Source organism: Heterodontus francisci, chromosome 18 (genome assembly GCF_036365525.1).
Source record: "Heterodontus francisci isolate sHetFra1 chromosome 18, sHetFra1.hap1, whole genome shotgun sequence".
Classification (NCBI taxonomy): Eukaryota; Metazoa; Chordata; class Chondrichthyes; order Heterodontiformes; family Heterodontidae; genus Heterodontus; species Heterodontus francisci.
This window is the reverse complement of record NC_090388.1, coordinates 23,885,991-23,910,928: the sequence shown is the minus strand read 5'-3', so window position 1 is coordinate 23,910,928 and position 24,938 is coordinate 23,885,991. Positions and strand designations below refer to the sequence as shown.

General features: G+C 41.8%; 1 protein-coding gene across 2 annotated transcripts in view; it reads left to right on the top strand.

The window, feature by feature from the left end:
- The window catches only part of LOC137379504 (zinc finger C3H1 domain-containing protein), a 77,645-nt gene that overhangs the window by 4,090 nt on the left and 48,617 nt on the right, over positions 1-24,938 (top strand). For both annotated transcript variants that reach the window (XM_068050424.1, XM_068050425.1), the window contains exons 2-11: positions 132-530; positions 626-678; positions 827-1,058; positions 2,316-2,551; positions 12,850-12,970; positions 16,929-17,020; positions 17,498-17,710; positions 18,465-18,626; positions 19,934-20,071; positions 23,198-23,316. In XM_068050424.1, the coding sequence (XP_067906525.1) occupies positions 132-530; positions 626-678; positions 827-1,058; positions 2,316-2,551; positions 12,850-12,970; positions 16,929-17,020; positions 17,498-17,710; positions 18,465-18,626; positions 19,934-20,071; positions 23,198-23,316 (1,765 nt within the window). The remainder of the gene's footprint in view (positions 1-131; positions 531-625; positions 679-826; positions 1,059-2,315; positions 2,552-12,849; positions 12,971-16,928; positions 17,021-17,497; positions 17,711-18,464; positions 18,627-19,933; positions 20,072-23,197; positions 23,317-24,938) is intronic.

The following is a 24,938-nucleotide window of genomic DNA, read 5'->3' as shown; positions in this document are numbered from 1 at the left end:
ATGAGCAACAAAAATGCCAATCGCAGGATAATTTTGAAACTTTGCCTCCATATTACAGGGACATATCAGGCAGTCAAGTATTTAGTTCATTGGGTATTGAAAATGTTAAGTTTCCTTTACGTTTAACTCAGCAAAATTCTTTGGACGGTCACCATCAAGAAGACCAGCCCACTACTACAGAAATGAAGATGACATGGACGAAACGTTTGAAGACCTGCTTAGGAAATATAAGGAGATTCAGCTGGAACTGGAATGTCTTAATAGAGAAGAAAAAATGTCTCAAAATACAAAGGGAGAAAACTTGCTGGAAGAGGAAACTGGTATTGTGACTGGAAACATTAGTATAGACGCCAACAGTATTGAAAAGAAAAATTCACAGTTATCCACAGAAAAAGCTCAGGTGAAATCTTTTCAGGCATTTGAAATAAAACCTCTGAGACAAAAGCTACGTACTCCAGCTGAGATGGATCAAATCAACCAGGACAAAGATGACAAACCAGAGCTTTTAGAGCTGGGAACAAATAAACCAGGTACATAGAACACATTCTTAAATGATTTGTGAAACATAAATGTTACAATTTGTTAATAATTCAACTGCATTTTCTTTTATTTTGTGAAATTAAAGATCCTGACCATTCTTCAAATAGTAAAGAGCTGTTGATGGAATCTCCTTTTAAGGTAAATAAATGATCTGTATATTTGTGTAAAAGTGTGTCTAATGAGAGCTTTCTGTTACTATTTGAGTTGCATCATCTTGGAGGTAGAATATATATATTTTTTTAGAAATATAGTATTGTAGGGAAATTAATTTTGTAACATTTAACAGGACATTGTCAAAGTGGAGGATGATGTCGAAGAGGAGGAGAAGGAGGAAGAGGAAGAGTTGTCAGAACTCCAATTACGGCTTCTTGCGTTACAGTCTGCTAGTAGGAAATGGCAACAAAAGGAACAATGTGTAATGAAGGAGAGCAAGGAGAAACTGACTAAGCCAAGAATCTCGCAGCAGAAAATCAAAAGTATTCCTAAAACACATGTGGTCAAGAAACCTCTTAGTGCAGGTAACAGCTTTGTGGAAATAGATGTTACTTATACTTTGAGTTGGCAAAATTTGAATCTAGGCAGTGGAGACACGGGTTTGGAAGGTGCTGTCAATAAAACCTTGGAGTTGCTGGAGTGCATCTTGTAGATGGTGCGCACTGTAACTGTGGTGTGGTGGAGGGTGAATGTTCAAGCTGCTGTATAGGGTGCCAATCAAGCAGGCTGTCTTGTCCTGCATGTTTGAGTTTCTTGAATGTTGTTGGAGTTGTACTTATCCATGCAAGTGAAAGGTATTCCATCGCACTCCTGACATCATCTTTGTAGATGATGGAGTAGCTTTGGGGAGTCAAGAACTGTTTTACTTGCTGCAGAATACCCAGCCTCTGATCTGCTCTTGTGGCCACAGTATTTGTGGTTGGTCTAGTTAAATTTCTGGTCAGTGGTGATTCCCAGAATGTTGGGGGATTCACCAATGTTAATGCTATTGAGTGTCACGGGTAGGTGATTAGGTTTTCTCCTGTTGGCGATGGCTACTGCCTGGCACTTGTGTAGTGTTAATGTAATTTGCCACTTATCAGCCCAAGCCTGAAAGTTGTCCAGGTCTTGCTGCATGGGGACAAGGACTACTTCATTATCTGAGGCGTTATGAATAGAATGTAACATCTTGCCATCATTTGTCAAAGGAAAGAGACCTAATAGTGTTTGATGTGGTTGAGCCAGATTTGGTGATGGATGGTACACACTGGCAATGAAGATGGGGACCGTACCTGGGGAATAACCAGGAACAGAATAAATGTTTTACTTGGGACACGAAAAGATACAAAAAAGAATTGTTAAAAGATTGACAGCGACAGGGCTACCATGCCATACCAAATGCTAGACAATTGGGGACATCTGAAAGTGCAGTTGTAAGTGACTTGGAGAGTTTTATTCAGGGGTGAACGCAGAGCAAGTAGGGTTTAGTGGGATAGTGGGATCTTGGTTTTTGGTGGCAAGGGATTCAAGGAAGTAATCTGATTCAGACCATGGGAGTTGAGAGGCTTTTTGAGACTGAATGAATAGGAGATTTGTAATGGAGGTGGTGGTTTAGGGAGGACAGGAGGGCAAGTGATAATTTGAATAGGGCGAGTGGATGTATATCAGTCCCCATATTGGAGCATACGTTAGCCATGTATTATATTTTCATTGTAAATGTAAACATAAGAATTTACAATGGAAACTGCCTATATACTTGATATGTTGTACCACTAATACTTTGCTTTCACTATTTTCTGTAGCTGTTGCTACAAAGCAGGTTTTGCGAAGGCAGAAAACTAGAGCATGGAAAAAATTGCAGCAGCAAAAAGAACAGGAGAAGCAACGAAGGGAAGAGGAGGAGAGGAAACAAATAGAAGAGGAGGAGCGAAAAAAACGCGAGGAGGAAATCAGAAAAATTCGTGATCTCTCCAATCAGGAGGAACAGTACAATCGTTTTATGAAACTTATAGGAGGAAAAAGAAGATCTGGTAGCAAGGTAAGACTAATTTGTACCCATTTAATTAATGTGAGGGGTGTTTTGCTAAACTTTTCAGTGTGCCACTAATGCACAAAATGTGTATTGAAGAAACATTAGCCCCAATTTTCTGTAAACTCTCAGAAATGACTTGCCATTTCAGAAGAATTTGGCTAATTGCTGCACTTCTGTGCAATGGTAAATTGTTTCAAATTTCCAAATATCTGATGTAAAATTAGAAATGTACGTCAAACTTCCTATACCACTAAACTCAATGTTTTCTGTGTTGTGCAAGTTGAATGCCGAAGCTGCTCAGATCGGAAGTGAGATGCTTTGGCAATCCATCTGCAACATTCTAATGAGTACTGTAGTTTATCTGTTTGAATTGAGCTGTTCATTAACATGTTTATTCAACATGTATGGTGTGCAGCCAGGTTAGTGTAAAGCTATGAACCTGCTCGAACGCTAAATCTACATTATTCCTAAATTGCACAGGATTTAGTGCAGTAGAATGATTGTCGTTCCTGTTGAAAATTGGATATAATTCTGTATATTGCGTTGAAAGTCAAAGGCATACATTGTAGAAAATCTGTGTGTAGCCTATGTGCAGACAGTCATCACTCTAACCCAGGTTATGATTGGTTTGGAAATGAACCAGATTTTGCGGTACAATGTCTGATTAGTAGCGTAGCATATAAACAACTTGTACAAAACCAAAATACTGCAGTTGCTGGAAATCTGCAGTAAAAACGGAAAATGCTGGAAATATTCAAGTCAGGCAGCATCAGTGGGGAGAAATGGAGTTAATGTTTCAAGTCGATGACCTTTCAACTTCCGTAACAACTTCCCAAGGCACTTCACAGGACCATTATCAAACAAAATGACAGAGGCCCACGAGATATTAGGTCAGATGATTTAAAGCTTGGTCAAAGAGGTAGGTTTTAAGGAGTGTCTTAAAGGATGAAAAGTAGGGAGGCAGCAAGGTGTTGGGAGGGAATTCCAGAGCTTGGGGCCTAGGCAACCGAAGACACAGCCACCAATGGTGGAACAATTAAAATCGAGGATTCTCAAGATGCCAGAATTAGACGAGTGGAAATATCTTGAAGGGTTTTGGGACTGGGCAAGATTATAGGGATAGGGAGATAAAATGCAAAATACATTTAGATTGTGTGAGCTAGTGGATCAGAAATGGGGAGGAAAAGGATGCTTGCGTTGTATTTCACAAAGTAGGTATGGTTAAACAGTTGAGACATCATTATTAGGCTGTCAAATGCTAAAGCTAAAATTTGGTATCTGTTTAAACACTTAAATCTAATTGAGTAGTAGCATGTGAGTCCTTCATAAAATTGAGCATTGCTTCAAATAACTGTACACCATTTATACATATGGATAGATTTTTGACTGGCCGACTGGATGTAAAGCTGGCATTGTGGGTCATGAGAGAAAGTTGGGCTGTTTCTGTAACTGGCAGTCACTAAGCAGTGTAAGCTTGATGTTCAGGCAGCAGGTTGAAAATCTACCCTATGATGTATATCAGTGTTTGAGCAATGAGAATGCCTTGATACAGAACGTAGGAAATGTTGGGCTGCATTTTGTGGTATTGACAGCGCAACTGTCAATGTTTGCTGTCATTATTCCACTGTAACTGACAGCTTCGGGAATCTGCACGTGCACGAAGTAACGCAGAAATCCAAAAGTAGCTGTTTCTGATTCCATGCTTCTTCATAGGGTGTGCTGTTGAGGTCCCTCCAGTTTGTAATCTTTAAGCAATCTGAATTGACGAAAACTTCAACATTTACATTGTTAGTCTCACTATAGAAACTCTTGAAAAAGTTATACCTTGGTGAATGAGGTGTAACTGAGATTTTAATGGCATACTAACTTGATAATTACTGCTAAACATCCTCACAGGCCCTGAAAAGCTAATTTTATATTTATTTCTCTCATTTATTTTTGAAATAAATCTTTATGAAAGTTTGTTTATAATATAGCTTCTATAGCAGTGACATCACAGGAAAGCTGCAAGGTTATTGGTTGGTGAGTAACTGCTGTTGGGGAATAACTCAATAGCTGAGTTAGTACCCCAGTGTTAGTGTGTGTGTGTAAATAGCTTAATAAGGAACAAGTGAGTAGCTTTTTTTTGAGTAAGGTTTATTTTAACTAGTGAACTGTATTGATTTTTAGTAGGATTTATCAGTAGCTTCAAAAGTAAAGGTAAGGACTTTAGATTGTAGTGGGTAGTGTTTGGGGTAGAACCAGGCCCCTAGCGTAGTTAATTTTTTTAAATTAACGGGAGTAACTAAGTAATTTAAAGAAAAGTAACGGCAGGAGAGCTCGCACCCATGATATGCTCCTCCTGCGCTATGTGGGAAATCGGGGACACTTACAGTGTCCCTGACGACTGTGTGCAGGATGTGTATCCATCTGTAGCTACTGGCTACCCGCATTACGGAGCTGGAGCATCCGTGATGCTGAGATCGTTGTGGACAGCACGTTTATTGAGCTGGTCACACTGCAGGCAAATGCTGCAAAGGCAGAAAGGGAATGGGTGACCGGGCAGAGTAGAGGAAGGCAGGTAGTGCAGGAGTCCCCTGTGGCCATCCCCCTGTCTAACAGATATACTGCTTTGGATATTGGTGGAGATGGCTCAGGGGAAGCAGCAAGAGCCAAGTTCATGGCACCTTGGGTGGCTCTGCTGCACAGGAGGGGAGGAAGAAGAGTGGCAGGGCTATAGTGATAGGGGATTTAATCGTAAGGGGACCAGACAGGTGTTTCTGCAGCCGTAAAAGAGACTCCAGGATGTTATGCTGCCTCCCTGGTGCCAGGGTTCAGGATGTCTGAGCAGCTGCAGGACATTGAGGGGGGAGGGCGAACAGCCAGTTGTTGTACATATTGGTACTAACGACATAGATTAAAAAAAGGATGAGGTCCTACAAGCTGAATATAGGGAGTTAGGGCGAATATTTAAAAAGTAGGACCTCAAATGTAGTAATCTCAGGATTGCTACCAGTGCCACATGCTAGCGAGAGCAGAAATAGCAGGGTATATCAGATGAATACGCGGCTGGAGAAATGGTGGGGGGAGGGATTCAGATTCCTGGGACATTGGGACCGGTTCTGGGGAAGGTGGGGCCAGTACAAGCTGGACGGCTTGCATCTGAGCAGGCCCGTGACCAATCCCCTCGGGGGGAGGGGGTTTGTTTGCTAGTGCTGTCGGGGAGGGTTTAAACGCGAAAGGCAGGGGGATGGGGATCTGAGGGGGGGAACGAGGATAGAAATGAAAGACAGAAAGGTAAGAAGCAAAAGTGGAAGGCAGAGTAAACAAGGGCGAGAAACAAATGGGGCCATAGTGCAAAATAAAGCCAAGATGACTAACAATGTTAAAAAGACAAGACAAGTCTAAAGACATTGTGTCTTGATGTGCGGAGCATTTGCAATAAGGTAGATGAATTAACAGGGCAAATAGATATAAACGGTTATGATACAGTTGCGATTATGGAGACCAGGCTGCAGGGTGACCAAGGATGGGAACTGAACATCCAGGGGTATTCAATATTTAGGAAGGACAGGCAAAAAGGGAAAGGAGGTGGGGTAACGTTGTTAGTAAAGGTGGAAATCAATGCAATAGTGAGGAAGGATATTGGCTTAGACAATCATGTGGAATCTGCATGGGTGGAGCTAAGAAACACCAAGGGGCAGAAAACGTTGGTGGGGATTGTCTATAGGCCCCCAAGCGGGAGTGGAGCTGTAAGGGATGGCATTAAACAGGAAGTTAGAGACGCATGCAATAAGGGTACAACTGTAATCATGGGTGACGTTAATCTACATATAGATTGGTCAAGCCAAATTAGCAATAATACTGTGGAGGAGGATTTCCTGGAGTGTGTACATGACTTTTTAGACCAATACGTTGAGGAACCAACTAGAGAACAGGCTATTCTAGACAGGATATTGTGCAATGAAAAAGGATTAATTAAGTCTTGTGCGGGGTCCCTTGGGGAGAAGCGACCATAACCTGATAGAATTCTTCATTAAGCTGGAGAATGAAGTAGTTGAATCTGAAACTAGGGTCCTGAATCTAAATAAAGGAAACTACAAAAGTATGAGACGCGGGTTGGCTGTGGTAGATTGGGGAACTTGACTGAAAGGGTTGATGGTGAATAGGCAATGGATAATATTTAAAGAATGTGTGCATGAATTTCAACAATTATTGATTCCTGTCTGGCGCAAAAATAAAACCGGAAAGATGATTCACCCGTGGCTTACAAAAGAAATTAGGGATAGTGTTAGATCCAAAGAGGAGGCATTTAAAATTGCCAGAAAAAACAGCAAGTCTGAGGATTGGGAGCAGTTGAGAAATCTGCAAAGGAGAAGAAAGAGGTTGATTAAGCAGGGGGAAAGTAGAGTATGAGAGTAAACTAGCAGGGAACATCAAAACTGACTATAAAAGCTTCTATAAATATATGAAGAGAAAAAGATTAGTGAAGACAAATGTAGGTCCCTTACAGTCAGAAATGGGTGAAATTATAATGGCAAACAAAGAAATGGCAGAACAATTAAACACATACTTTGGTTCTGTCTTCACAAAGGAGGACGCAAATAACTTCCCAGAAATGTTGGGGAACCAAGGGTCAAATGAGAGGGAGAAACTGAAGGAAATCAATATTAGTAAAAAAAAAAATGCCAGGCAAATTAATGAGGTTAAAGGCTGACAAATCCCATGGGCCTGATAATCTACATCCCAGAGTACTAAAGGAAGTGGCCCTGGAAATAATGGATGCATTGGTGGACATTTTTCAAAATTCTATAGACTCTGGAGCAGTTACTACAGATTGGAGGGTGGCAAATGTAACCCCACTATTTTAAAAAGGAGAGAAAAAACAGGGAATTACAGACCAGTTAGCCTTACATCAGTAGTGGGGAAAATGCTAGAGTCTATTATAAAGGATGTGCTAATAGAAGACCTGGAAAGCATAAATGGTACTGTTTATGAAAGGGAAATCATGCGTAACAAATTTACAGGAGTTTTTTGAGGGTGGAACTCTCATAATAGATAAAGGAGAACCAGTGGATGTGGTGTATTTGGATTTTCAGAACGCTTTTGATAAGGTTCCATATAAGAGGTTAGTGTGCAACATTAAAGTACATGTGATTGGGGGTAATATACTGGCATGGATTGAGAATTGGTTGACGGACAGGAAACAGGAATAGACAGGTCTTTTTCCGCGTGGCAGGCAGTGACTAGTGGGGTACCGCAGGGATCAATGCTTGGTCCCCAGCTATTCACAATATATATTAATGACTTGGGTGAGGGAACTAAATGTAACATTTCCAAGTTTGCAGATGAGACAAAGCTGGGGGAGGATGTGAGCTGTGAGGAAAATGCAAAGAGGCTCCAATGTGATTTGGACAAGTTGGGTGAGTGGGCAAATGCATGGCTGTGCAAATGTGAGGTTATCCACTTTGGTTGTAAAAACAGGAGAATGGTGCTAGATTGTGAAAGGGGGAGGTGCAACGAGACCTGGGTGTCCTTGTACACCAGTTGCTGAAAGCAAACATTCAGGTGCTGCAAGCAGTTAGGTAGGCGAATGGTATGTTGGCCTTCATTGCAAGAGCATTTGAGTACAGAAGCAAGGATGTCTTACCTCAGTTGTACAGGGTCTTGGTGAGACCACATCTGGAGTATTGTGTGCAGTTTTGGTCTCCTTATCTTGGTCTCCTTATGTAAGACTAAGAGGAAGAGCAGGCAGGGAGATGTTGCTGAGCACAGCGGGACTGGTGGTCAGTGTTTCAATGTGAGAAGTATAACAGGTAAGGCAGATGAACTTAGAGCTTGGATTAGTATTTGGAACTATGATATTACAGAGACTTGGTTGAGGAGGACAGGATTGGCAGTTAAATGTTCTGGGATTTAGAAGCTTCAGGCAGGATAGAGGGGGGATGTAAAAGGGGTGGGGGAGTTGCATTACTGGTTAAGGAGAATATCGCAGCTGTACTGTGGGAGGATGCCTCGGAGGGGTCTTGCAGCGAGGCAATATGGGTGGAGCTCAGGAATAGGAAGGGTGCAGTCACAATGGTGGGGGTTTACCACAGGCCTCCCAACAGCCAGCGGGAGGTAGAGGAGCAGATATGTAGACAGATTTTGGAAAGATATAAAAACAACAGGGTTTTAGTGGTGGGTGATTTTAACTTGCCCTATATTGACTGGAACTCACTTAGTGCTCGGGGCTTGGATGGGGCAGAATTTGTAAGGAGCATCCAGGAGGGCTTCTTGAAACAATATGTAGATAGTCCAACGAGGAAGGGGCCGTACTGGACCTGGTATTGGGGAATGAGCCCGGCCAGGTGGTCGAAGTCTCAGTAGGGGAGCATTTTGGGAACAGTGACCATAATTCCGTAAGTTTTAAGGTACTTGTGGATAAGGATAAGAGTAGTCCTCGAGTGAACGTGCTAAATTGGGGGAAGGCTAATTATAACAATATTAAGCAGGAACTGAAGAATTTAGATTGGGGGTGGCTGTTTGAGGATAAATCAACATGTAACATGTGGGAGTCCTTCAAACGTCAGTTGATTAGAATCCAGGACCAGCATGTTCCTATGAGGAAGAAGGATAAGTTTGGCAAGTTTCAGGAACCTTGGATAACGAGGGATATTGTGAGCCTAGTCGAAAAGAAAAATAAAGCATTCGTAAGGCTAGAAGGCTGGGAACAGACAAAGCCCTTGAATATAAAGAAAGTAGGAAAGAACTTAAGCAAGGAGTCAGGAGGGCTAAAAGGGGTCATGAAAAGTCATTGGCAAACAGGATTAAGGAAAATCCCAAGGCTTTTTGTACGTATATAAAGAGCAAGAGGGTAACCAGGGAAAGGGTTGGCCCACTCAAGGACAGAGGAGGGGATCTATGCGTGGAGCCAGAGGAAATGGGCGAGGTACTAAATGAGTACTTTGCATCAGTATTCACCAAAGAGAAGGACTTGGTGGATGATGAGTCTGGGGAAGAGAGTGCAGATAGGCTGGGTCATGTTATCAAAAAGGAGGAGGTGTTGGGTGTCTTGCAAAGCATTAAGGTAGGTAGATCCCCAGGGCCTGATGGGATCTACCCCAGAATACTGAGGGAGGAAATTGCTGGGGCCTTGACAAATCTTTGTATCCTCATTGGCTACAGGTGAGGTCCCAGAGAACTGGAGAATAGCCAATGTTGTTCCTTTGTTTAAGAAGGGTAGCAAGGATAATCCAGGAAATTATAGGCCGGCGAGCCTTATGTCAGTGGTAAGAAAATTATTGGAGAGGATCCTTCGGGACAGGATTTACTCCCATTTGGAAACAAATGAACTTAATAGCGAGAGGCAGCATGGTTTTGTGAAGGGGAGGTCGTGTCTCACTAATCTGATTTGAGTTTTTTGAGGAAGTGACGAAGATGATTGAAGGAAGGGCAGTGGATGTTATCTATATGGACTTCAGTAAAGCCTTTGACAAGGTCCCTCAAGGCACACTGGTACAAAAGGTGAAGTCACACGGGATCTGAGGTGAGCTGGCAAGATGGATACAGAACTGGCTCAGTCATAGAAGACTGTAGCAGTGGAAGGGTGCTTTTCTGAATGAAGGGCTGCGACTAGTGGTGTTCCGCAGGGATCAGTGCTGGGACCTTTGCTGTTTGTAGTACATATAAATGATTTGGAGGAAGATGTAGCTTGTCTGATTAGTAAGTTTGCGGACGACACAAAGGTTGGTGGAGTTGCGGATTGTGATTAGGATTGTCAGAGGATGCAGCAGGATATAGATCGGTTGGAGACTTGGGCGGAGAAATGGCAGATGGAGTTTGATCCGGACAAATGAGAGGTAATGCATTTTGGAAGTTCTAATGCAGGTGGGAAGTATACAGTAAATGGCAGAACCCTTAGGAGTATTGACAGGCAGAGAGAATTGGGCGTACAGGTCCACAGGTCACAAAGTGGCAATGCTTGTGGATAAGGTAGTCAAGAAGGCATACGGCATGCTTGCCTTCATCGGTCGGGGCATAGAGTATAAAAATTGGCAAGTCCTGCTGCAGCTGTACAGAACCTTAATTAAGCCACACTTAGAATATTGCGTGCAATTCTGGTAGCCACACTACCAGAAGGATGTGGAGGCTTTGGAGAGGGTACAGAAGAGGTTTACCAGGATGTTGCCTGGTCTGGAGGGTATTAGCTATGAGGAGAGGTTGGATAAACTCTGTTTTCACTGGAACGACGGAGGTGGAGGGGGCGACATGATAGAGGTTTACAAAGTTGAGTGGCATGGACAGAGTGGATAGTCAGAAGCTTTTTCCCAGGGTGGCAGAGTCAGTTACGAGGGGATGTCGTTTAAGGTGCGAGGGGCAAAGTTTAGAGGGGATCTGCGAGGCAAGTTCTTTACACAGAGGGTGGTGAGTGCCTGGAACTTGCTGCCGGGGGAGGTGGTGGAAGCAGGTATGATATTGAAGTTTGAGGCATCTTGACAAATACAGGAATAGGATGGGAATAGAGGGATCCGTTCCTGGAAGTGCAGAAGGTTTTAGTTTAGACAAGCATCAAGATCGGTGCAGGCTTGGAGGGCCGAATGGTCTGTTCCTGTGCTTTGCTGTTCTTTGTTGTTTATATCTGAGGAAGTATGTTCTTGCCATGGAGGGTGTATAAAGAAGATTTACTAGGCTGATTCCTGGGATGGCAGGATTGGCGTATGAGGAGAGTGTGGGTCGACATTGTGTGCATATCCAGCATTATCTGTTTTTACGTCACCAGTATTCCAGTGGGTTTCTACGCCAGTACAAGTAGGTTTTGAAATGGCAGGTGGAGTTTAATCCAGACAAATGTGAGGTAATTTTGGAAGTTCTAATGCAGGTGGGAAGTATACAGTAAATGGCAGATCCCTTAGGAGTATTGACAGGCAGAGAGATCTGGGCGTACAGATCCACAGGTCACAAAGTGGAAATGCAGGTGGATAAGGTAGTCAAGAAGGCACGCTTGCCTTCATTGGTTGGGGCATAGAGTATAAAAATTGGAAAGTCATGCTGCAGCTGTACAGAACTTATAAAACTTACAAAATTCTAACAGGACTAGACAGGCTAGATGCAGGGAGGATCTTCCTGATGGCTGGGGAGTCCAGAACCAGGGGTCACAGTCTCAGGATACAGGGTATGCCATTTAGAACCAAGATGAGGAGAAATTTCTTCACTCAGAGGGTGGTGAACCTGTGGAATTCTCCACCGCAGAAGGCAGTGGAGGCCATTAAATGTATTCAAGAAGGAGATAGATATATTAATGCCAAAGAGATCAAGGGATATGGAGAAAAAGCGGGAACAAGGTACTGAATTCGACGATCAGCCATGATCTTTTTTGAATGGCGGAGAGCCGAAATGCTGCCTCCTATTTTCTATGTTTCTACCTTAATTTAATCAGTCATATATTTTGCTATCTGAAAATTTAAATCAAAAATGAAGGGATTCAGTGCTTTTAACTTACTGGTTTGCTATCTGAGAATACTTCATTGTGATTGGCTGCTTATCCTTTTTTAAAATTTTATTTATTTATTTAGAGATACAGCCCTTCGGCCCACCGAGTCTGTGCCAACCAACAACCACCCATTTATACTAACCCTGCAGTAATCCCATATTCCCTACCACCTACCTATACTAGGGGCAATTTACAATGGCCAATTTAACTATCAACCTGCAACTCTTTGGCTGTGGGAGGAAACCGGAGCACCCGGCGAAAACCCACGTGATCACGGAGGACTTGCAAACTCCACACAGGCAGTACCCAGAATCGAACCCGGGTCCCTGGAGATGAGATCCCCTTGACTTGACGCCAGATTTAAACTGCCGTCAAGAAAGGGGAAATCCATGCTACAGAGATTGCTAGATCTTGATGGGCAACTTTCCTCAAGGTCAGTGGTGAGCACCATTGTTTCACTACTGATTGCAAAATTCAGCCATCAACTCAACAGATGGTTTGAGAGATGAGCTGTATAAATACCATGGCCAATAGTGGGACATACCTGCACTTGGGTTCCTCTTTCTTTCAGTTGTAAGTGCTCAGCTTAAGGGAAAGCCAAGGTGATGCACAAAATATCTACAGATCTCCAAGATGAGGACTTGTGTTTTATGTTTGAGCTTCCAGTTAGCCACTCTTGTATGCATTATTTTCACAGTATACTGGGAATGAAGCTCTATGATCAAAAAATAAAACTTGAAACAAGCCTAGATTAATAAGTTGGTTTCCACAGTGCATTTAGTTAAATTCAGATGTAGGTTTGTGTTGAAGGGATTTGTGCACCATAATGAGATTTTATTTTGGAATTTTTTAGTCAACCGATACAGATATTAAAAAATCACAAGAGAAACCATTGGAAGAGTCTGGAAACTTGTACCAGTATGATAACTATGAAGAGGTTGCTATGGAAACGGATAGTGAAACCAGTTCACCAGGTAAGCACCACCTATGTTCTGTAACTCAACCACATTTAACATCTTGCCACTAAATTGAGGTTCCAAGCCAACCATTCTCTCTCGTCAAATTGATGGCCCAGATTTTGCATAGATAATAGGCTTATGGTGCAGACTGTTAATATGGAGTAAATTGGACAGCAACTAACATGCAGTTAAATGTGGAAATGCAAAGTTGTTGTCAGAGGTTCCCATGCCTCCACAATGTGTGCTGGAGCAGACCCCACTGATGAACTCCCTGGGTATGCCCTGTTCCACCAGAATGGCAGACCCACCAGAGGTGGCAACACAGTGGTATACAGTCTGGAGTGAGTCCTCAACATTGACTCTGGTCCCCATGAAGTCTCTAAGACATCAGGTCAAATATGGGAAAGGAAACCACCTGCTTTTTGCCACCTGTCTTCTCTCTTCTGATGAGTCAGTACTTGGAATGCCACTTGCAAGAAGCAGTGAAGCACAAGGGCACAATGTACTCTGGGTGGGGGACATTATTGTCCATCACTAAGAGTGACTTGGTAGCCCCACTACTAACCTGGTTGAGTCCTGAAGGACATAGCTGCCAGGCTGGACCTGCACCAGGTGAGAAAACCAACATAAGGGAAAATCCTACTTGACAGCTTTCTCACCAATCTACCTATTGCAGATGAATCTGTCCATGACGGTTTTGGTCGAAGTGACCACTATACAGTTCCTGTCTTCACGCTGAGGATACCCTCCATTGTGTTGTATGGCACTACAATCGTGCTCAATGAGATAGACTCAAAGATCTATTGCTCAAAACTGAGCATCCATGAGGTGCTTTGGGTCATCAGCAGCAGAATTGTATTCAACCGTAATCTGTAACCTTATGGCCTAGCATATCTCACTCTACTATTACCATCAAGTGAGGGACCAACCGTAGTTCAATAAGGAGTGTAGAAAAGCACATCGGACACAGCACCAGGCATACCTCAAAATGAGGTGCCATCCTGGTGAAGCTACAGCACAAGACTACTGCTTCTGCTATTTTGCATGCGGGCGAACGACTAAGCTAAGTGATCCCACAACCAACGGATCGGATCAAAGCTCTGCAGTCCTGCCACGTCCAGTCGTGCATGGTGGACAATTGAAGAACTAATGGGAAGAGGAGGCTTCATAAACATTACATTCTTGACGATGGGGAGACAAGGTTGACACATTTTGAGCCATTTTTATCCAGAAGTGCTGAATAGATGGTCCGCTCCATCAGTCTTCAGCCAATTCGATTCACTCCACATGACATCAAGAAACAGCTAAGCACGCTGGATACAGCAAAAGCCCAAGGCTTCAACAGCACTCTGGCTGTAGTGCTGAAGACTTGTGCTCCAGAATCAGCTGCACTTTCAGCCAAGCTGTTCCAGTACAGCTATTGCACTGGCATTACCCGACACTGTGGAAATTTGCCCAGGTAATCCTCTCCACAAAAGAACAGGACAAATTTAATCTGGCCAGTTACCATCCCATCAGTGTACTCTTCCATCACTTCGCTGATGGTTAAGGTATCATTGACAGTGGCATCAAGAAGCACTTAACCTCACTGATAACCTGCCCACTGAAGCTCAGTTTGGGGTCTGTCAGGACCATTCGGCTCCAGACCTCATTACAGCTGTTGTCCAAACATGGACACGAGGTGAGAGAGGCTGAATTTGATTGTGACATGGAGCCCTAGTAAAATTGAAATAAATGGGAATCAAGGGGTGAGATGTCCACTGCCTGGAGTCATACCTAGCACAAAGATAGATGGTTGTGGTTGTTGGAGGCCAATCATCTCAGCCGCAGGATATTGCTACAGGAGTTCCTCAGGGCAGTGTCTAAGACCCAACCATCTTCAGCTGCTTCATCTGTATACTTCTGTCCGTCATAAGGTCAGAAGTCGGGATGTGCGCTGATGATTTAAGTGTTCAGTTTCATTTGCAACTCCTCTGATACTGCAGCAATCCATGCCTGCAGGCAACAAGATGTGGCAAATAACATTTGTGCCACACAAGCGCCAGTTAATGACCAACAAGAAGAGAATCTAAACCTCTCCCCGTGACATTAAATGGGATTGCCATCACTGATTTTCCCCCTACCCCCCCACCTCAACATCTCTGGAGTTGGCATTGACCAGAAACTGAACTGGACTGGACCGGCCATATAAATAGCGTGGCTGTAAGAGCTGGTCAGAGACTGACTAATCTGCGGTGAATAACTTGGCTCCTGACATCCCAATGTCTGTCTGCCATTTACAAGGCATAAGTCAGGAGTGTGATGGAATACTCTGCATTTGGCTGGATGAGTGCAGCTCCAACAACACTCAAGAAGCTCATCATCCAGGACAAAGCAGCCCACTTAATCGGCACCCCATTTACCACCTTAAACATTCACTCCCTCCACCACTTGGGCATTATGGCAGCAGTGTGTACCATATACAAGATGCACTGCAGCAACTTGCCAAGACTACAACATTACCTTCAAAACCCATGACCTCTACCATCTAGAATGTGGGTTGGTAACCTTAGTAACATCTTTTTAAAAAATTTCGTCAAAACTGCAATATCTTAAGAGCTGCAATGTTGCTCGAATGTCAATAATAATGAAAAACAAGACAGACACATGTCAACGTTTTAAAGGTTTTTACAGAAAATGATAATTGAAAGTTTAAAAAATGGGTGTCATGTGATCAAGGTCAGGAGCCGCACATGGGTCCTTAATAAGCCACAGGTTGCAGATCCCTGATCTAGAAGAACAAGGGCAACAGGTGCCTGGGAATAATACCACCTGCAAGTTCCCCCTCAAGTCGCACGCCATCCTGACTTGGAACTATATCGCTGTTCCTTGCCTATCGCTGGGTCATGGAACTCCCCACCTAACAGCACTGTGGGTGTACCTACATCACAAAGACTGGAGTTGTTCAAGAAGGCAGCTCACCACCACCTACTCCAGGGCAATTAGGGATGGGCAACAAATGCTGCCCTTGCCAGGGTGCCCACATCCATGAACAAATAAAAATAAACCAAATAACTGAAATCAGTGCAATAACGTGAAGTTGGGGCACTTACTAGTTACGAAACAGAAAAAGTTATGGCTGGTGCATTCAGGTGTACAAGTTTTTAATGGCATGCTAAGTGACATTTGCAGCCTAATAACCCCTCTGACCCTGAAAATTAAATTTTACAAGTATGGCGTCTCATTCCTTTAGAAGTTAGTGTTGGAAATTATTGAAAAATAAAATTGGTTGAAGAGCCTTGCTGTTTCTTGTCCTGCTCTTAGACACCACAGGTCCCCTCTAGAGGGCAACACATTGGATCAGACACCAGTTAAAGTAGGTCTTTGATTTTAAAAAGCCAGCAAAAACTCTTGGGCAACTGCCAGTGAATGGTAGGCACCATTGCTTTGCTGCAGACCACAAAATCTGGGCTGATGCCTTGAGAGACAGCTAAGATATTGGCAGTGTCTTTTAATTGTAAGTGATATTATACTTCAATATAGAATAATTGTGTGAGAATGCATGTATGCATAGTATTTTATTCAGTTTGTAACTGAGTCTGGATTTTGTTTGAAGACTTTGCAAATAGATTCTCCAACACTTGTTTTATACAATCCTGAATATATTTAAGTGCTGGTGTGCAAATCACACCAAGAAAAAAGTGACATAATGTTTACTCCAAATGCTGCCAGAAATCCAATAATGTACATTGATGTCATGGCCTAATGATCGGATACAAAGAGGGATGCAAGTGCCACAAATAGTTTTTTTTGTGCCCATTGTGTAATATCCGCATGGAACTACATTTCTGTCTCACCAGTTGAAGGGTAAAGGATTTTGAGAACTGATTTAGTCATGTTTTAGACGTGATAAACTTTCATTTATTCTGGATTGATAAAACCATGTGAACATTCTAGTCACTTTAAAATGTGTTTTCTTCGCCTTTTCTGACAGTATCATCTCCAGTGCCACCTTCATTCTCTACGGATTACCAGGCAGGGTATTTTGTTCCAATGCCACCAGTGCCAATCTCTTTACAACATCAAGTTAGTTTCGTTTCTACATTATTCCTAATATAAAACTGATTCTGTGATAGTGTGCTACGTACCTTTAATTAGTACCATAGTTTGCTACATAAATTATCTTCCAAGTTGTATACCTCATACTATTCTGGATGTGAGCTGTCCGTAGGGCAATTTTTTTTTTCTAAGTTGCAACTCCACCTTATATTACTGTGCATGCACTATTGCCATTTTGCAGTTGAAAGTAGCCCAGTTAATGGCTTCAGGAGTGGTGGATGACGATTGTGGTTTTATGTAATTTTTGCTGAGGAGGGGAGTCAAATGAAGTTAAGACTTAACAGCCAGCTGTGATTGAACCATGTCAGACACTAAATTTAATCACTCTATAAGCTGCAACAAAACAATTGCGGGGTGATTCTTGTGTTGCTTGGCAGTAATTTTTTTTTTACAATCTTTAAACCTTAAATAACTAAATATTTTGCCAATCTGTTCCGTTTTTAGAATATGGGGGAACCTGTGATTCCAAATTACTTAGAAACTTATTTTCCTGGTCCCTTGGAGCTGCCCCTTCCACCACCCCCTCCACCACTTCCTCCAGAGGAGCCAGAGCAGCCACCTAAACCTCCATTTGCTGATGAGGAAGAGGAAGAAGAAATGCTCCTTAGAGAAGAGTTGTTAAAATCTATAGCAAATCGACGTGCTTTGAAACCTGAGGTAATTGAAAAAGCTTTGTTTTTTTTTAAATAATTCCATTTAGCCACCAGAGGGCAATCTTTAACAGGTTGGGGTATTTAGTTGGAATGGCATGTTCTCTAGCTTTTTTTTGTTTTCTCATCTGTGAGTTGAGTCCTGGATGTCTTAAGTTTGTTTTTAGTGGTTTAGACTTTTACATTTCAGTACCCTGCAGGAGGTCCTTTTAGTTCAATTTCTGCTCCCTGCAGAGTTAGTTGATTTTGGTTGGAGCACAAGACTTCCTTGAACTATGCTCCTGGTTGCAATCTGTTGGTCCTCGCAGGGCAGAGCATAAAGTGTGGATGTCTAATAAGGGCAGAATTTGGCTCAGCTTTACTGTTCCTTGTAAAGTACCCTGCTGATACGCACCATTTCTTCACACATGAATGACCACTTGGTTTGCTGGTGTCTGTTGAACCAAACTCCACAGGATTCCAAGCTCTAGAGAAAAGAAAAAAAATTGAATGATAAGCAGGAGAAAAACCTGTCACACGGTGGACTCTTCTACGTAATTCCCTACTCCAATTGGGAATAAAATCAAATCCTTTACTTGCTTACCACCTAAATGTTCGGATAATGTTTAAAAAAATTTTTAGTTTATGTTCATACGAGTGGGATGGGTGGATGGGGGTTAAGACTCAGGAATATAAGGTGAGTATTGCTAGAAATAGAAAAGAATCAAATTTTCATTATGTATGACTATAGTTAACTTACCGTCCCCACTTTTTCTAAGCAGGATTCAACTGATTGTGATCTATCGTTGCCACCTCTTCCTATTGAGAACTCCCAATCTGGACCAATAAATAATTTTTCAACTAGCTTGAACTCTACCTTACAATCACGTTCCCAAAGCACGAAGTTTACAAGAGGGCTTTCAGCCCCTCGGCCACTGATAATGGTAAGTATTTTGTTGAGATTTCCTTGATAGTTTATGCTGATAAAAATGGGTTTTCATATTAAATACGTAACCTCGGCTTATTTTGGATGTGGAGGACTGCAGGGACAAAATGAATTTCTGTAGACTCTTGATTAATGTACAGTATAAAGATTTATTTTCAAATATACAGTGAGTACACTTTTATCAAAATTGAGTAGAGCCTAATTTAAGATTTGCTGTTTAATCTTATCTAATTTAAAGCTATATCTTGAAACCATGTGGTTTTCTGTTCAGTACAGTTATGTGATGGTATCTTAAATTCCTGGATTGACGCAGCTTCCTTTCTAAATGCTAAAACTTTCCAAAGTATCTTTGCAATAAAGGCTAATATAAAAACAATATATGTTGAAGCGTGACTGTTGTAGTGAAATGTAATTTGATTAATTGCATAAAATAGCTCCATTTAAATATATGGAGATTACTCCTTTACTCAATTAAATGTTTCAGTTACTGCTGGAACTTGTAAAAGTAACCACTTTGTTAACTTCCAAGGGACCTAAAACATCTAAACGGAAGCAATGCTGCCTTTAGCAAAATACCATTGGGTTCAAACCCTCAGTTATTTGAATGCAAGGAACTTATCAGATGATGTATTGAAAGCTCCAAAAAACTTTGAAACAAAATAACCAAGTTCATGCAGGTTGAGAGAATAGATCTTCTGTGTGATTTTAACTGTAAATATTTCTATAATAGTTTTCATTTTTTCGTTTGAAAGTTCACCCTGCAGGTACTTGTCAAAATATGGGTATAGTATAGATTTCAACAGCTTCTCTCTGAAGGCAGGAAATTACATAGAATTGCATTGAATATACAGCACAGTAACAGGCCCATTCCAGCATTTATGCTCCACTTGAGATCCCTCCCATCCTTTAACATTTAACTCTAGCAGCATAACCCTCTCTTCCCTTCTCCCTCATATGCTTGTCTAGCTTCCCCTTAAATTCATCTAAACTATTTGCCTCAACTGTTTCTACTCAATTCCCTATTTGATTTCTTGGTGATCATCCTATATTAATGTCCTTTAGTTTTGCTCCTCCCCATAAGTGGAAGTACAAATTTAGCTAATATATTTCTAGGCTTAATTTTTTCGGAAATGTTCATGGTCTAAATATGTTCCCTTAGGAGGTTAATGGGGGCAAAATTTCATTAAGTCCTTTGAATTTCCTGTTTAAAAAATTTGGAACTTTGTGATTCAACTGCAGTATAATATGATGTAGCATGGCCTTTTTCCTGTTCTCATTGTGTTTTGCTTTTATTCAAATTTGCAGATTCCACGGCATAAATCAGTAGTTGTGAGACTGGATGACTCTGACGATAGTGAGTCAGATAACGAACAATCCAATTTAAACGTGGGTGTCTTTGGAGGTTTGGAGTCCATGATTCGAGAAGCCAGAAGATCCGCAGAGGTGTGCATACATATGACCATATAGCTACAAAGTAAAAGGTTTTTGGAGGGTATAATTGTATTGTATTTCCTCAAGGCCCCTCAACATGTCCAAAAGTACTTTACAGCCAATTAAATACTTTGTAGTGCAGTCACTGTTGGAGGAAATGTAGCATCCAGTTTGCACACAGCTAGGGTCCACAAACAAAAATACAATAGTGACCAGATAATCTGTTCTAGCAATGTTTGTCGAGGGATGCAATTTGGTCTGGCTCCCCTGCTCTTCAAAACAGTGCCATGTGATCTTTTATGCCCATCTGACAGGGCAGACAGGGACCTTGATTTAACGTCTCTTCTGAAACACAGTGTCTCTGACGTTGCAGCACTCCTTCTGTACTGCACTGGATCATCATAGATTGTGTGCTGAAGTATCTGGAGTGGGCTTGAACTCACAGCTTTCTGACTCTGAGGCAAGAGTGGTACCACTGATACACTGATAATGTGCTTTCATGCTCTTTAAATTCATAATTGGAATAGTAAAAGTCAATAGATTATGTTTAGTGTTAAAAGTTAACTTCAGTTTTTATTAAGTAACTAGGTAATTTCCCATGGTGTTGCATATGAGTCATGACCAAGTGCAGTTGTCAGGTGATGGTGTTAAAGGGCAGGGGGAATTCAGATCCTGTTTAACAATACATTTGTTATAAATTACATATAATATTCAAGAATCTGGCATGGATGGAAACTGCCTGTTCAAGCTTGACATGCTTTTGCACCCTCCTGCCAGTGGAAGTGCTCCAGCATCACAACTGGCAGGATGGTATAATTATCACGCGACCTGTTTAAATTAGAAACATGGACACAGCAAAATGTAATTAAAAAAGTTGACTGGAAGTATATGCCAACTAAAAGTTTACAGAAAAAACTGGGTCTGCACAAGAAAAATATTGCAGATGCTGGAATTGGAAATAAAAGCAAAAAATGCTGGAAATACTCAGGTCAGGCAGCAGCTGTGGAGGGAGAAACACAGCTTATGTTTCAGGGTTGCTGAGGAAAAGTCATTGTCCTAAAACGTTAACACTCTCTCCACAGATGCTTCCTGACCTGCTGAGTATTTCAAGCACTTTTAATGCTGGGTGTGCATAGTTGATTTTTCACACAGTACCTTTACCTCAGACTTTCAAGTTTGAATATAACCTGGATTAATGAGATGGATCAATTTCCCACTAACTGTAAAAGGCATAACTTGGGATTATTTCAATCATGTTCTATAAATGAGCCGTACAATGTTAGTAATTTGGCACTGACTTGCTAACTTCATTTAGGCTGCAAGGAAGATGGGTGTGGGAGTATGTAAAGGACGTCATTGCAGCAGGATAGACGATGTCCCTCCTGTGAATTGCAATCACCAGGCATATTCCCAGAAACGTTGACGATCTGGCCCTGAAAGCAGAGGCAACACAGACTTTAGTGCTGTGCTTATCAACTCATTTGTCATTTTTACATTTTGTGGGTTTGCAAGTTTGGAAAACTTTTTTTAAAGCACTTTTTGATAAGTTTTAAATTACAACACCAAACTGTCCCTATTAGGAACTAAGGTACAAATATATTAATGGTAACCTGGACTTAAACTTTATAAGTAGCCCTTGGGGTTCCATATTGCACGTGTGCAGCCCATAAAGATCAAAACCTTTGACAACTGGGAATGCAATGCATGAGAATGCCACAAAGCTTTTTTGATCTGGTTGCCACACAACCTATTAATCACTAAGATAGAAGGTCATACAATAGGGAACAAGCCTGTAAGTTGGATTGAAAAATCTCTAAACAAGTGAAAGCAAAAGTTATGAATGGAGTTGTTGACACCCATAGCACCACTAGCAGTGTTCTAGGGATTTGTGCTAGGGCCATAAGTGGACATAAGTGAATAGGTTCCTGGAGTGCACTACCAGAGAGTGTGGTGGAGGCAGCCTCAATCGAGGCATTCAAGAGGGAATTGGATCGTTATTTGGAACGGAAGGGTGTGCAGGGCTACGGGGTGGGGGGGGTGGGTGGATGTGCGGGGGAAGATGGAGGAGTGGCATGAGGTAAATTGCTCTTTCGGAATGCCAGCGCACACTCAACGGGCCAAATGGTGGCCTCCTGTGCTATAACAGTTCTATGGAAGGAAAATAAAGCCTGTTAGTTTACAGCTCGTACCGAATTTCTTTAGGTGGTGTGGGGTAAGACATTTTCAGGTATTGGGAAAGATGCCAACTAAATACTAAAAATAGATTGACAAGGTGTTGAGATGAGTAACAAATGATGTCATATGGACAAAAGCAAAGTAACGTGATGAGGGGAATGTTAACTAAATGGTTTTAGGCTACAGAGCACAAAGAAAAGGGATCAGAGGGTGTTGTTGGGTAGCTCTCTAAAACCAACCATGCAATGTGCAGCAACAGTAAAGAAAGTTAATTGAATGTAGGGATATATAGCCAGAGGGGTAGAGTAGAAATCCCAGGAGGTGGTGCTGAAGCCTGCACTTGGCACTGGTTTGGCCAGATTTGTTTGTATGTGCACCACTTTGGTCATTACCAAAGAGAATAATGCAGACATTGATTCTCAAAAATAAAACTAAGCTTAAGGCATCTCAATTTATCAGGAGAGGTTGAAAAGCATGGGATTGTTTTCTTTGGCAGAGAAGACTCAGGATATAACAGATTTATCCTTACGGGAATAGATAAGTTGATTTCTAATAGTATGTTGAGATTACCACAAACTCTGGAACCAAAGAATGTGGTTTCAAGTTAGATGAGGGAAGCCACACATTTATGTAAAAGGTGCAGTCTGTGAAAAACAGCGGCCCAGAGAGACGGAGAATAATTGGAGATCAATGGGTAGATATATTTTAAAAAGGGACAGTTGAGCTAGCAGTCTTTTCTGATCCTGTCCAATCCTATGATTCTGCATACAAAATGACACCTTTGCAGTAGAGACTGCTTTTCAGACAGAGTAATTCCAACACAATTTCCCATACTATATCTGACTTGAGTACTTCATGCTTGTTAAAAGTGGATGTGAGTTCAATTTTTGAGTACTGACATTCGTTGCCAATTTTAAAAAAAATGCACTGTGTATAAAGGTTGAAATTTTTCATTGCTTAAAGGCCTCAAAACCCAAGCCAAGACTAAAAGCAGAGAAAGAAAATGATCCTGTGGGAACCAAAGATGGATTTTCTGAGGGAGGGAAAAAAGAAAATAGACTTTTAAAGGAAGAAAATACCAGGTAAAAGTTCACTAATGATTTTTGCCAATTTTATATGCTTCTGTTCATTTCATGCTTAAACAAAAACAAATAAGGCTTATCATTACTTTAGCAATATTAATTTTGTGAATAACCTTTGTCATTTGGATTTGAGTGAAGTTATAGAGTCATATTTATTTATGGCTAGAAGGAGGCCATTTGGCCCATCGAGCCCATGCCAGCTCCCCGCGGAGCAATCCAATCAGTCCCACTCGATCCCCGTAACGCTGTAAGTTTATTTCCTTCAACTGTGCATCCAATTTCCTTTTAAATTCTTTGATTGTCTCCACCTCCACCACCATCGTGGGCAGAATGTTCCAGGTCTTAACCACTCACTGAATAAAAAAAGATCTTGCTCACAATTCCCTCTGCATCCTTTGCACAAAACCTTCAATCTCTGTCCCCTAGTCCTTCTACCAGCAGTTAATGGGAACAGTTTTTCCTTGCCTAAGCCTGTCATAATCTTGTATACCTTCCCTCAATCTCCTTTGCTCCAGGGAGAACAACCATAGCTTTTCCAAACTAACCTTGTAAATAAAATCCCTCATCCCTGGAACCATTCTGATAAATCTGCTCTGCACCCTCTTCAAGGACTCTCTCATCCTTTCTAAAGTGCAATGATGACCAGAACTGGATGCATTACTCTAGCTGGGGCTCAACCAGAGCTTTATAAAGGTTCAGCATAACTTCCCTGCTTTTGTGCTGTCGGCCTCTATTTATGAAGCTCAAGATCCCACATGCTTTACTAACTACTCTCACTATATCTTTCCACCATCAGAGAGATACGCATGCACCCCCAGGTCCCTCTGATCTTGCACACTCTTTAGGACTGCACCATTAAGTCTACTTGCCTCACCCTATCCATTCTCCCAAAATGCATCACCTCACATGTCTGTATGACATTCCATCTGCCACTTGTCTGTCCATTCTATGTCCTGTTGCAGGCAGGTCATTTCATCATCACTGTTTGCCACTCCTCCCAAGTTTGGTGTCATCGGCAGATTTTGAAGTTCTACTGTTTTCCAAGATCCAAGTCATTTTTTATATATATATTTGTAATATATAGTGTGTGCGTGTGTGTATAATATATATTATATATATAAAAAAAGCAGTGGTCCCAGCACCAACCCTTGGGAACGGCACTGTCTACCATCCTGCAGTCTGGAAAAACAACCGTTTACTGTGATTGGTTTTCTGTCTTTAAATCAATTTTTTATCTAATTGGACACTGATGCTCCTATTCCATGAGCCTCAGTTTTGTGAACCAGCTTTTTATGAGGCACTTTACAAAACATTTAAGTGGGCAGCACAGTGGCGCAGTGCTTAGCATGGAGTTTGCAAGTTCTCCGTGACCGCATGGGTTTCTGCCGGGTGCTCCGGTTTCCTCCCACAGTCAAAGACTTGCAGGTTGATAGGTAAATTGACCATTGTAAATTGCCCCTAGTGTAGGTAGATGGTAGGAGAATTGAGGGGATGTGGTAGGGAGAATGGAATTAATGTAGGATTAGTATAAATGGGTGGTTGATTGGCACAGACTCGGTGGGCCGAAGGGCCTGTTTCAGTGCTGTACCTCGCTATGACTAAAACCCACAAAATCCACTGCA